We start from the raw sequence: 15,171 nt of genomic DNA on the forward strand, positions 1-15,171 counted from the left end.
GCAGCTGGATCTAGTCTTTTGAGGGGAATTTTTGACTTCGGAACACAAATATGTAAAGTATTTGAAGGGACTGCATCCAGGACGTATATATTATAGAAATACGTTTCTGATTGTTGAATAAAAAATTTTTTGCTCTGTTTTTTAATGCCCCACAACAACAGTGTCAAGTATAGCAATCTAGAATGCAAACCCGAAACAGGTTTTATAATTATTTTGGAATTATGAAAAAAAATAATTGTCGGCTTTAGGATTTGATTAGATCCAAATATGTATCAGATTTTTTTTATTTCTATTGACATAAAAATCACCGAAATCACTAATTCAGGAACGTCAGGCAAGCTCCAAATGTATACATGGGAGGTATTGGAAGATTCCTTGAGAGTGCGTCCTGCCTTATTATGCGCTAAACACATACGCCTTTTTACCGACCGCTTTCGGCAGGAATCTTTTGGACAGGAATGGATATGAAAAAGTATTTTCCAACGAACAGCAAGCCACACTCCATACGATGAGAATGGCCGTCAGCATTTCTAGAAGGGATTTTTATTTAAATATTCTGTCAAAATCTTTATATCCCGAGAGCTTACGATTTTAGATTTTAGCTCTTGCTCGTCTTTTTGCTTTGAAGTTATAACCACATGTTTTAACGAGAAAGTACTGTGTAATTTCTCTAGCTGTTATGTATAACTATCCAAATTAGAATCAAATTGTAATAGATGTTACTACCAAATGTTAGCTACGAAGGGCTGATTCATGGATGCAAGCATGGTTGAGGGAAATAAGTGGCTAAAGCTTTTTTCCCATGGAGATTCATAGAATGAACATAGGTATTTCCATTATAATATTCTTAACGAGTTTTGCAATTACTGACTGTCATTACTAGTCCCTTCTTTTGCTCAAAGCTTATTAAGCAGCAGAGTATAATGAACTTAACACTATTTTTCTTGACTTTAGCATCCAGAAATGATTTCTAGCAATACCTGTTGATCTGTTTTTATGTTTCAAGAAGGCTATGCAACTCTATCATGACTATGCGCATTATGACCTTCGATCTTAAGCATTCTATTACCCTTTTCAATGGTATGTTAGAATACCATGACGTTTATGACAAATATGTCTTCCTTCTAAATTAAGACAAAAGAAGTTTTTTTTTTCACTTTCCACGAGTTATTTCATAAATTGACTTGGAAAGTAAAGTAGGTGCTATTTGAAGAAATGCAGCTCTAATTTTTACTGTCCGTCTATTAGAGGCCCTATGCTTAGTTCTAATTTTTGTAAAAATATCATGGTGAATTTTTATAGATGTTCGCTAAAATTAATTTTAGCCTTAGTCCCTTTTTTAACACCAATTTATTTATCCCAGTTTTCATTAGTTTATTTCCTTTTTAACACGAATATATTTTACAGGGATAACTTGATAACGATGCCAGCAATCTCATTCAAATCAATATTTAATATACAGAATGGATCAAGCTGTCAAAATCATATGCAGTTTACTGATCCTATTAATTCAAGTATGTTTTGTCAATGTGTATCTGACATAGAGGTAGAAATAGACGACATAAAATTCTGCGCTTGCTCAGATATTTCTATTATCACGGACATTAAAGATACTTATACGCTAGTGAACGGTAAACTGTTGCGTCAAAAAACTTTTAGTGTAGCTGAAGATGAAACATACTGCCAATGCACATCGTCCAAATTTATATGCAGTGATTTCCTTATTTGTTCAAATTTAAGATGTTTAAACAATAGAATGGTTGATCTTGTTACCTCTAGAAGAGCACTGCGTCCCTTTAGACACGTTTATGTAGATGGCGAAAACACTTGTCCAAGGAGTCCATCCATAGCAAGTGTCACTGAGTTGATTCATTTCAAAAAAGCAAGTAAAAATCAACTAAAGAAAGGTGCAAAAGCTCTACGTGATCCAAGTTATAATTCAACTCTAGAATGGCTGAAAAATTGTAACCTCGTTGAATCATTGTCGCAAAATATGAGACAAGAACGTTCAATCTTGTCTCCACTCAGATTTCCTCAGTATTCTAAATCTACTAGAATTGTGGAACGCTTAGCCAGAAAACGTAAGAAAAGTAGCGCAAAAAGTAAAAAAGAACAAACGCCACATTTGGAAGAAAACCAAGAAATTGGCTCAAAAGTTTCATCTGTAATTGCCAATAATTATCAAAAACAAACTTTTGAAAAAGAAAAGGAGAGTATAAAAACATGCCGTGGATATAAAACTTTAACCGACGTTTCAAAAATATCAACTAGTAAAAAATTTGGGTTGACTTACGATGAACTTCGTAAGCTTAGAAATAAAATTACTAACGAACGAAATACTGGAGAAGTTTCTAGCCCCAAACAGCAAAGAAACCAGAAGTGTGCAACAAATAAGTCAATTGTATCATCATCAATGGGTACCAGTAAAGACTCCACGGGGATTATCTCCATCTTAGAATTGAAACAAAAGTTAAAGGGCTTTAACTTGAGAAATAAAGAAAAGATTGCCACAGCGGGATCCTTTTCAAACAAATTACCACCTACAGTTGACGTTAGCCTGTATAGAAGTTCCAGCAATGAAAGAGAAAATGGCTCAGAAAAAAGCGAAGCTGAGAAAACCCAGCCTCTAGAGAGTCGTGAATCTTTTCTTCCGAATAAAGAATGCATGCAAGAAACGCTCAAAGCAAAAACTTGTGGAAGGGAATTTTCAAGACATTATTACTTTGAAAATCACCAAAGGGGATCTTTGGAAAATATAAGGGACCAAAATCAACCCGTAAACAAGCAAAAAATAAAAGGTCTACATGCGAAAAAAACAAAAAACCTTGCAAATTATGACCTCGAAGGTCAACCGAAAAACAATGATGATTTCAGATCAGAGATGGATGAATTGAGACAGCATGAGCGTCAACTTATGGAGCCCTCAAATCATTCTAGTGAAGTACTCTGTTCTTTAAATTCAACTCGTAATGATTCTTGTGAGTTTCCTAGAAGAAGTTTTCCTCAAAATTATGTAGATAAAAACTCAGTTTTGGGAAATCCAATCTCTAGTTCACTAAAGAGAAGAGTAGAGCCAATTGATTATGTGGGAAACATTGTTCCAGTAAAATATAAAAGTAAGCATCCTATGGAGAGTCAGATATGCTCAGATGGTAACTTAAGGAAACTTTGGCTACGAAAGTCTACCGGGAAGATTATCAATGACAAAGAGGTAATTGAAAAAATAGGAATGGAAAATATTGGTTCAAAGAAACTGAATAGTTGTGCTCAAGGCCACCTCTCGAAGCAAAAACTACGTAACATAAATACAGGACAACGTCATAATAGAACACAAGGGCAAACTAATACAGAACTGGTAAAAAGCAAGCAAGAAAAGAAAGATGCTCCAAAGTATAATAAACAAAAGCCTACGGCTGGCTCACCTGGTGCAAAATCATGCCATTTTAAAAGTGATTTTAGTTCCGAAAATCAAACTCAGAATGAATTTGGTTTTGCCAACTGTAGTTCTGACCGAGAATTGATCCTTGATAATGTTTTTGATGCAGAAGGGGCCTACAAAGAAGAGAAAAATACTAGAAAAAAGGAGGTGGATTCATCGCTTTGTAATTCAAATCCACTTAAAACAGTAGACAGTAGACATATTTTTGAAGCTCAACAGCCTAATAATACTAGTAAGTATGGAACAAACCATATTTTGAATGAAAAATTGTCTAACAAAGTTGAAACCCAAAAAAATAAAACTCACGAAAAGTTAGTTCAAGAATTCATTTGTAAGGAAGAAGTGTCAAGTAAAGAAACTTTTAAAGAGCCAGGTAATGTTGAGCAAACATGTAAATCCCAATATTCTATGGTTGCTTCCTTAGAAACTGGTCAGGTAAACGACCGGTTGCTTGTAGTTGTTGGTACAAATGAAACAGACAGTAATTTGATTGAAGAAACATCTTTTGTTCGAGTTTTAAAAAAAGACAGCAAACCAGACCTAAGTGATGATCAAATAATGCGAGTTCTTCATAAACCAACTGGTGCTATCCGTCAAGAAAATCAAGAGGATTCAGGGATTGTGTCAAACTTGAGCTCTCAGAAGCTGTCCGATAGTCAAAGTTCATGTACAAGTAAAACCTTTGCTAAAAGGGTCTGTGAAAATGAAATGCTACCATCTGAACATTTGGAAATGACTAAAAGCTGTGATAGTAGCTCCGATATCCTTTGGATAGAACAGGATAATTCCCGTGTGGAAAGCTCTGCAAACCCGAACGCTCACAGAGTATATTTATCAGGTCATCCAAATAACACAGAAAATTTAATAGGAAACTCAAACATTTTCGATGAAACTTCAGGTTTTAGTAATAAAGAAAGTATTAAAATACCCCTCTATAAAATATCTGAAGAGAGTGATAAAGCCCCTTCAGTATCATTGTTTAATTCTGAGGTAGTCTCAGAAAACTTAAAAAATATACCGGTTGATGATCCAAAATCCAACAGACTGGACACCGAAAAATCACGTGAAAACAATTTAAAAAATGAAAATTTGTCTGCACACATTTCGGGTAAAGAAACATCTTTATTTCTCAAACCAGACAAGAAAGACTTCCGTTCCTATGAAATCCGTGGTAGCACTTATTCAGAAAACAAAAATGAACAAGAAAATAATGAAAATACCGATAAATCGAAACTTGAGAGTATTGATGTCTTTTCCAAATTACAGACGAGTCAAAAAAGTACGAAAGATTTAAGTGATTTTGAATTCAACATGCCCGTTAGAACTTCTGCAATTTTTCAATCTGATATTGCCAATGAGAGTGTCGAAAATCCACCAAATCCAATAATTGGTGCCAGTAATTTTGACACCCAGAAAGAAGTTGATAGTACAATAGGACAATGTCTAGATAATATCAGTAATAGTACTGAACGTTTTAATGCTAATCTTAGAAGTATAAAACACTCAAGATATGATCGAACTCTTAGCAGACTAAGTCAAATACGGTGTGATTATATTGATCCCTGCTGTTCCCACGATCCTGCACGTTCAATAACTGAAGCAGCTTCATCATATAATATTGAAACTGGTAAAACAGAGGCTGAAAAAATTGACGAGATTCACACTTCTGGGTACTCTTTCTACTCAAAGTCTAATGACTCTCCTGATAAGCGTAATTCAAAGGAGGAATATGAAAATCCACCTTTGGGAATGAAAACCGACCATTACAGTAAAGGATGTAAAGGGAAAATTGCTGATAATCTTCGAGAGTCCGTTCATCAGCAGGTAAAAGGTAATGAGATATTGTTAAAAGATCTCAGTTCTGGTTACGCCGGATTGCAAAAAGACTGTGAATATACCCAACTTTGTGATGCTGCGACAAGAGAAAATACACATATAGAGGAAAATGAACTTCTGCTTGATAAAGGCATAAATAAAACTAATGTTACATCAGTGAAAGAGTCTAATGGAGATTCTCCATTATCTGTCATACTGGCAAAGCAAGCTGAAAATATTGACCGTTCTGAGAGGTCAGAAAATATTACGGATCCAGACGTAAGTCTATACTCTTATCAACAGTCTACGAATACGAACACACAACAACAGAATGAATTTGGAAAAGAGAGTGAAAAGCGAAATCTTCTTGAACCTTTGCCTGAAGATCGTGCTTTATTTCAAAACAAAGCTATTGATAGTCGGTATGAGACTTTTACAAATATTACCGTGGAAAGTTGTGTCGAAGCCTTGGTTTCAGCTGACACCTTGGAAAGTAACATTCTTATGAAGCCAGAAAAACCAATTAAAGGTACTTTTGATCCATTTATGCATGAAAAACAACACCCACAGTTTGCAACACTAACTGAAAGTGATTCTGTGATGAATCCGTCTTTTATAGGTAGTGATGGAACAATTACTGGATATACGATGCCTAGTATAGAAGAAAAAGCACAAAAAAGTGTTGGACTCATCCCAGAAGAAACAGACAAAGATCATGTCCCGCAGTATGGGGAATCCTTCGCAAGCTCTTCTGACTTTAGTTGTGGGATGGAAGTTGGAAATGCAAAAAGGTTAGTGGCAAGAAATACAAACGCAGATCCCGCATCCACTGCAGAAAGTGTTGGAGCACTTCCTCATGTTGGTCATGCTATAAGAAATAATTCCTTTCGGTCGCTTACTAAACCTCATGAAGATTCTGCATCTTCAATAGATTACAAAGCTTTTCAAATGGAATTTCACAATTCACCTGAACGGTTTTCTGTAAAGTCAAAAGAGATTTTAGGGAAATTTCAAAATGAACTCGATGAAAGATCTAAGCAAAAAGTAATTAGTGTTGAATCTGAAAATTTTCGCTTGGGCAATCCGAGGGATGATATTAAGACAGATGGACAAAGAATAAATCAGGAGGATCTCCAAAGCAATGTTTGGAAGGCGATAAATTTACAGGAATCAGCCCAGAATTTTGGGTTAAACTTTGCTAGAAAAAAAATTGATTTAGGTAACAGCTCAAGCGATGCGAGGGAAGAATCTGTTGATCCTGAAATTCTGAGCATGGAAACGAATAATCACAAAATGAAGCATCCAAACCAAGGCACATGGCGTAAAAAGTCATACGAAATTATTGATTCTTCTGACGATTATTTTATTCTACCCAAGAACACAAACAAGCTTCAGAATCAAGAAAATCTTGAGGAACTTGACTCCTTAACGAAATTTGACGATCAAAGAAGCTCAAATACAATTGATGGTGACTATAAATTTGAAAATTTAAAAACTCCTTTCAAAGAAGACAAAACTACACATGACTCTCCATTAAGTCTGTTCAATACCAAGCGAGAAATATTTCCTAATAAATCATCCATCATCACAAGCCAAGATTATAGTAGAAGCTCTATTAAAAGACAGCCCAACACTACTCTGAAGCGAGATGATGAGGACGGGAAGTCAAGTCCTATTCCCTCGTGCAGTCAGAAATATGAGAATCCATTGTCGCCGAGCGTTATGCACAACAATATCCTAGCAACGGAACAAAGTACTTTTGAGCTTCAGAACTTCTCCGATAGTAATCCTAGTGAAACAAACGGGAAAAGCTTGATGAAATTTTCATTTATAAATCGCAATAATCCCACGGGTGTAAATTCTAAGAATGTACTTCCAAGAAGTTCAAAAAAGGCGTTTCAATCTGGTTTTAGCCAATTGGATAATGTATCTACTACAGAAGCAGAAAGGAAGAGACCTGGTACAATGCTAAGTTCCTTACAGAGGGAAATCCCAAGCGGTACACCTGGCAGCCAAATACAATCATTTAGTACCACACCTTCTGGAAGCAACTCGCTTCGAAACATGCGTGACTATCTTAGAGCCAAACAGGACGATGGTGGCCCCCCTACTTCCTCTCAACTTAGACAAAAGGATACAAATATCACTGGCGCTTTTTTGGCTATTGATGAACTGAAAAAAGAAAAAGCAATATTATTGAAGAAGATTAAAGGACTAATGGAAATCATTGAGGTTAGTAATCAAATCTTCAGTAAATGCTCAAAGCTCCATTTTTTCAGTAATTTATATATTTTCAACAAAAGCTGATAATGTAAAAAAAGTCTTATAAAAAGAGCAAGGAAGTAGCAGAAGTTACCACCTTAAATAAACTAAATAAAGACAATATTTCTCCATCATCTAATTCCTTTAATTCGTTCCTCGTGATAAAAAGTTGCCTTGATAAAAGTATTTGACTATTTTTGGCAAATATTTGAATAAAAAACTGAGTCATTTGCTTAACAATATTTCCCTCCTTAGTTCTAAGTATCTAGTTTCATAACACGAAATAGCCTGGCGAGGGTTAACCAAGTTGTACACACGGTAAACAAGGACTTCTGATGGATAATTTGTGTTAGATGTAAGTAATTGGAGCACTACAATATGGGATGAAATTGGCTTAATTTGTTTTTTATTCCTTCTTGACTAATAGATCTTCAGAAAAATCATAGGAAAATCTCCAAAGCAAACCAAGCATTTAGATCTAAGAGCTCTCTGGGTGGACCTTATAGCAATAGTTCTTGGCCTACTTTAGTCTTTCAATTTTTCAAACTCAGTTTTTGTACAATGATGTTGTGGGGTATGCAGGTGGCGTCAAAGCCCATTCCTTTCTTCCGATATTCTAAATTTTTCCCAATTTCTGTGCATTTCTTGTCCTTAATACCAAAAAATAAGTTTTTTCATCATTCCTCCACTAAAAAAACAAAAACAAATCCTGCGTGCGTTTCTGCAACAATAAACTTTGGAATTAACAAAACTATCGACGAACAGGTGAAATTCAAATAAAACAATTTATATTTTGGAAATGAAACAGGAATGTATCCATGATGTTTTTTATAAATCAAAATATCTCTGCTTTTTTCCTAATTAGCTTACTGCATTGACTTGTAAAAGCGTTAAAAATAAAGCCTAAAAAAAGAAGAAAATTTATCTAACCTTAGTTTCCTGTAAAATTTCGAAATTACTACTGCTAGAAACTGGTTGCAGCGTTAAGCCGTCAGAAGTCGGCACATTGTCAAACACTTCTCCATATCATCCTGTTTTAAGGCAAAACTATGGCTGGCTCAACGAAAATCCCTGCTTGGGTCTAAGCTACTTGCTGGATTTTTATAGCCTCTTTTTGCAGCCTTTTGAGTTTCTAGACCCTATTTTGACCACAATTCCCTCCCTCCAAAATAGAGTATTGTTATATCCTAGGTAGAGGATGAAATTTCACCTTGATCAGCGACAAAAAGGACTCAAACTCAAAACCCCAAACTTTTTATGCCCCTCCCTCATTTAAATTTTAATTTTGTAACGTTTGTGCGGGGGGGGGGTGCTCAATGACTTCTCAGTGTTCTATGACGATTGGATGAGTGGTTTAGTAACGCATAAAGGATAGACAAGCATGCATATAAACGTTGCCCTATATATTAAACAGTTCGTGGTTACGAACTGTAAGTAAGGAGCGACCCGGCCTAATAGTAACTGAAACTCTAAAAAATTGAATTTTGTTACCAATAGATACATCAAAAGAATTGCCCTTTTTAAGTGGCGAAAAAAATTGGAGGGCAACTAGGCCCCCTCCCGAGCTCATTTTACCCAAAGTCACCGGATCAAATTTTTAGATAGCCATTTTGTTCAGCATAGTCGAAATATCTAATAACTATGTCTTTGAGTACGACTTAATCCCCCACTTTCTCTGGGGGAAGGGCTGCAAGTTGAACTTTGGGGGCTGGAAATTTTTTATTGTTTTGAAAAGTAGAGTTGTAAGAAAGAGTCAAACTTTAGCGTAAAAAGCGGGGCGTTGAGGAGGGAACAGTCCCTTTCTTATACGGAATAAGTTCTATTCGTGTTAAGTTCTAATGTCGCTCCTTACTTTCAGTTAAAAAATAAAAACTTGTTTTTTTATTTGATATATATTATATCAAATTTAATATATATATATATATATATATATATATATATATATATATATATATATATATATATATATATATATATATATATATATATATATATATATATATTATATATTATATATATTAATAATATATTAATATATAATATTAATATAAATATAATATACATTATATTTGTTTCTTATATATATTTTGAGGAATTCATATTTTTTATATAGATATTTTTATAAGCAGTATTTTTCTACTTTTCGCTTTGCCACTTGAGTACAATATGATTAAAAAGATAGGGAATGCTCAGAATTTATACCCGTGGAGGGTATTTGACATTTCCTTTGAAAGGCAGCTTGGGACTTGGCTCTTGCAGACTATTAAATAATAAAAAAAAAGTTGTTTAACTACAAGTAGGGAGCGATATTAAAACTTAAAACGAACAGAAATATTCCGTATGTGAAAGGGATTGTCCCCTCCTCAACGCCCTGCTCTTTACGCTAAAGTTTGACTCTTTCTCACAACTCTACTTTTTAAAACCATAAAAACTTCAGCGTAAAGACCGAGGCGTTGAGGAAAGGACAACCCATTTTATATACAGAATAATTCCTGTTCAAGTTTTAATGTCGCTCCTTACTTTCAGTTAAAAAATAAAAACTTACATCCCTTACAGGAATGTAAAAACTTACATTCCTGTTCTTAGCTCCTTACTTGCAATTAAAAAAATTAGTTTTTTTTCTATTTTGTTTCTGAACGTTTCTGAATTAATGCATGTTTTGATTTTGGCTCACTGCATATGAATAATTAAAACGAAATTTGTATATTAATTTTGTTTTGGCTAAACGGCTTTCTCCTAGTTTTGATCGGACGATTTTGATAAGAGAAGGACTTTTTATTTCTTAAGAACGTTTTTATTAGTAATAAATATACTTAACTTACGAATTAACGTACGTAACGAACTGCTATATTTGTATATTTTTATTACGTATATGAGGGGATTAGCCCCCTCGTCAATACCTCGCTCTTTACAGTAAAGCTTGAATTTTGTCCCAATTCTTACCCATGAATTACGAAGGCCGTAGAATAAATAGCTGAAATTACTAAAAATACTTTAGCGTAAAGAGCGAGGCGTTGAGGAGGGGACCACCCCTTTCATATACGGCACAATTTCTGTTCGTTTTAAGTTTTAATGTAGCTTCTTACTCGCAGTTAAAAAAAAACTTATTTCTATTATTTAATTTCTGAAGGTTTTTGATTAATACATGTTTTGATTTTGGCTCACCGCACATGAATAATTAAAACGAAATTTGCATATTAATTTGTTTTTTGGCTAAATGACTTTCTCATAGTTTTGATCGGACGATTTTGATAAAAAAAGGGGTAGAGAAGGAGGCCTAGTTGTCCTCCAATTTTTGGTTACTTAAAAAGGCAACTAGAACTTTTTATTTTTTTACGAACCTTTTTATTGGTAATAAATGTACGTAACTTAAGAATTAACTTACGTAACGAACTTCTATATTTGAATAGTCTTATTACATAGGGGTTGCCTCCTCGTCAATACCTCGCTCTTTACACTAAAGCTTGAATTTTGTCCCAACTCATTAATAATGACCCTTGAATCACAAAGGCCGTAGAATAAACAATTGAAATTACTAAAAATTCTTTAGCGTAAAGAGCGAGGTATTGTAGAGGAGACGAATCCTCTTGTTTGGGTAATAATTTCTGTTTGTTTTAGGTTTTAATCCTGCTCCTTACTTCCAGCTGAAAAGCTTTTTTTATTTATTTTCTCATTGTTTTTATTAATAATGCTATAAAATCCTGCGCCCCCTTCATGGAAATTCACTTCCCTCATGATAAATTCCTGCATGGATTGATCCTCCCACGTAACACCCCCTTCCCTCAATGCGAAAAAAGTCCCCCTGATATCGTCTGTACACTTCTCGATAACCATTACTATATATATATATATATATATATATATATATATATATATATAAATAATGGTAAAAATTGTAACTTGCAGCCCCTCCCCCGGGGACTGTGGGGGATTAAGTCGTCCCGAAAGACATAATTATTAGGTTTTTCAACTATACTAAACAAAATGGCTATCTCGAAATTTTGATCAGGTGACTTCGGGAAAAAAAGCGTGGGAGGGGGCCTAGGTGCCCTCCAAGTTTTGGTCACTTAAAAAGAGCACTAGAACTTTTAATTTCTGTTATAATGAGCCCTCTTGCGAACTTCTTGGACCACTGAATCGATACGATCACCCCTGGGAAAAAAAAAACAACAAAAAAACTAATAAACTCTAGATCTGCCAGAAAACGCATCCGTGATGTGTCTTCTGGCAAAAAAAAACAACAAAATTCCACATTCTTGTAGACAGGAGCTTGAAACTTTCTAGTAGGGTTCTCTAATACTCTGAATCTGATGGTGTGATTTTTGTTAAGATTTTATGACTTTTAATGGGTGTTTCCCCCTATTTTCTAAAATAAGGCAAATTTTCTCAGGCTCTCTTACTTTTGATGGGTAAGACTAAACTTGATGAAACTTACATATTTAAAATCACCATAAAAATGCAATTCTTTTGATGTAACTATTTAAAATTCCATCTTTTAGAGTTTCGGTTCCTATTGAGCCGGGTCGTTACCACGAACTGTTTGATTTACCACTCTTACGCAAATGCAAAACAACTTTAAAAATCTTACAATGCCTCCAGTTTGTACAAAAAAAACAAAGTGATTTTGGAGGACTTCAAGTCAATGTCTCTAAATGACTAAATTAAGGTCTTAACTAAAAATTAGGGCATAAGAAATGCTTAGAATCCATTTACTGTATAGCACATGTTATAAAATTTCTTACAAATTCCTGTACTATACAGCATACATGATCATATTCAATAATATCCATCAAAATTGGAGTATACTTACCAATTCTAATTGACATTGTATTTATAAAAAGAACATGGACGAAATGGCAAAATAAGAAAAGCATATTTTTAGGGGATTGAAAAAGAAAAGGCTGAAATAGAAGCAAAACGCGAGGATATTGAAAAAATGTATGCAGATCTAGAGGCCCGATCTAGTGACAAAGATGACAATTTACGGTATGTGCTAAGACTTACGTCGATGCTGGATTTCCTCATCTCTGTTTTAAAGAAAAACAATGAAAAACGGTGAGTGTATCTAAATTATTTTACATTCAATAGCCTTTTCAGCAGAGTTTTCGAAGTATTTTAAAAAACCTTTGAATTTAAAAAGAATTGTCCTCAATCCTCTTGTCTTACTAACGAAATAAATTCGTACAAAAGATAAAGGAGGATAAAGATCGTCTAGAGCCGTTGTTGGCGCATAAGGCGTTGAGTCAACGTTTCTATTGCTGGGTCTTTATTACAAGGAAAAGGAGCAAGCCTGTCCCCCAACCTTGCCGCAAAATATGCCCACCGAATATACATTCATTTTTATATTGTCCAGTAAAATTACCAGAATTACTGAAATTATGTTATGAAATTATCAAAAAAAAAAAATTTATTCTTAGGGCAATGATTACGTTGTTTTTTTTTTTTTTTTTTTTTTTTTTGTTAGCTTTAATTCAAACGTAGGATTGCCAGTTCTCTGGTACAACAACTTCTTTGATCTGGGGTCCATTATTGGGTGGACTTCTTATTTTCTAAAAATTGGCACATACAACCCAATAGTTGTGTCACCATACTATGCATGGTGACACAACCATGACATAAAGATAGTATACTATCTTTAAAAACGGGCAATAATCCATATATATATAAATAAGTTGTTTGTCTGTGGGTCTGTCGAGTGACTTCATGTCATCATGTCATGTCATCATGAAGTTAGTTGTCGTCATGTTTGTTATGACGATGACGTCATTAAAGGTATTTAAGACATTCGTTCACGGAAAAATGTTTAATTGTAAAATGACTGAAGAACCTACAATGGCAACAGCCGAGGAAGCTGCTCAAAGAGTCTATGCCAAAAAACTTGCTGATAGAGAAAATAAGAAAAAAAAGCGTGCCGAGGAATCACAAGAACAGCAAGAAAACAGGCTTGCGGCTGATAGAGGAAGTAAGAACAGAAAGCGTGCCGAGGAACTACCAGAGCAAGGTGAAACCAGACTTGCTGCTAAAAGAGAAAGGGAAAAAGAAGGCTTGCCGAGGAATCACAAGAACAGCAAGAAAACAGGCTTGCGGCTGATAGAGAAAGTAAGAAAAGAAAGCGTGCCGAGGAATCACAGCAACAGCGTGAAATTAGGCTTGCGTCTCAAAGAGACATCACCAAAAGAAAGTGTGCCGAGGACTATGTCTAAAATTTGTCCCTATTGCAAGGCCTTGAAATTTAATGGTGAAACAATGGGAATGTGTTGCGCCTCAGGAAAAGTTAAACTTCCTCTACTGGCTGCACCACCAGAGCCATTGAAGACTTTGCTTACTGGAACTACGTCAGAATCTAAGCGTTTTTTATCACAGATCAGAAAATATAACTCATGTTTCCAAATGACGTCGTTTGGTGCCCAAATCGAAAATCCAGATTAATTTATGCCTACTTTCAAAGTAAAAGGGCAAATTTATCATAAAGCAGGGTCCCTACTACCATTCTCAGGCGAGAATCATAGATTTTTGCAATTGTACTTCATCAGTGATAGAAATTCTGAATTGAATGCACGTTGCGAAATTTCTCCCGACGTTGAAAGGACAATCGTTTCCCAATTGCAACATCTTTTCCACGAAAATAATAATTTAGTGCGTCTATCATTTTTTGGGATGGAGCCGACGGCTATCACTTTAATATTAAATTGATAAATCCAGCCATTAACAAAGAAATGAATAAGAAATGCAATGCAATGCATTATTATTCCTATAGACTAATGATTCGGCAGGATGAAGACAATTATATTTTAAAAGGCCGTCAATTGTTTCACCAATACGTCGTTGATATGTATGTAAAAATTGAATCAGAACGTTTGCTATTTATCCGTCTGAATCAGACCAAGCTCCGCTCTGAACAATAAATTCATTTGCGAGATGTAGTTGTGAATGACGGTAATACCACAAACGTTGGAAGATTAACGATTTTACCTTCGTCATATGCTGGCAGTCCCCGTCATATGCATGAATATGCTCAAGATGCTATTGCGTATGTTCGTCTCTATGGTCGTCCAGATTTATTTATTACATTTATATGTAATCAATCTTGGGACGAGATACAGCAGCTTTTACTTCAAGGACAATCGGTGGTTCATAGACATGACATTACGGCCCGTGTCTTCCGGCAAAAGTTGAAATCACTGATAAACTACATAGTAAAACTTGAAGTGTTTGGGTCAGTGCGATGCTGGATGTACTCAGTGGAATGGCAAAAATGAGGATTGCCACACGCACATATACTAATCTGGCTACATTATAAAATTACTTCTAACGAAATTGATGATGTGATTTCCGCTGAAATACCTGATGAAAATGTCGATAAGGGTTATATGATATTGTTATAAAAAATATGATACACGGACCTTGCGGTGCACTGAACGAAAATTCACCATGCATGGCCAAAGGTGCACAAAGCAATGTCCTCGACTTTTAGTACCCAACACAATTACCGGCAATGATGGTTACCCACAATATAGAAGAAGATCTACTGAAGATGGCGGTAAAACAGCAATAATAAAGAAGCGTAACGGTACCACCATCGAAGTAGATAACCAGTGGGTTGTTCCATATTCCCCATTATTATCAAAAACATTTAATGCACATGTAAACGTTGA

The 15,171-nt window shown here is 35.0% G+C and overlaps 1 protein-coding gene across 1 annotated transcript in view; it reads left to right on the top strand.

The window, feature by feature from the left end:
- Positions 1 to 1,281: 1,281 nt before the first annotated feature.
- Positions 1,282 to 15,171, top strand: part of LOC136032085 (uncharacterized) — a 44,000-nt gene continuing 30,110 nt past the window's right edge. Inside the window, exons 1-2 of the mRNA XM_065712220.1 lie at positions 1,282 to 7,486; positions 12,399 to 12,571. Of these exons, the coding sequence (XP_065568292.1) occupies positions 1,286 to 7,486; positions 12,399 to 12,571 (6,374 nt within the window). The 5' untranslated portion in view covers positions 1,282 to 1,285. The remainder of the gene's footprint in view (positions 7,487 to 12,398; positions 12,572 to 15,171) is intronic.

The sequence above is a fragment of the Artemia franciscana genome, chromosome 10 (assembly GCF_032884065.1).
Source record: "Artemia franciscana chromosome 10, ASM3288406v1, whole genome shotgun sequence".
Lineage (NCBI taxonomy): Eukaryota > Metazoa > Arthropoda > Branchiopoda > Anostraca > Artemiidae > Artemia > Artemia franciscana.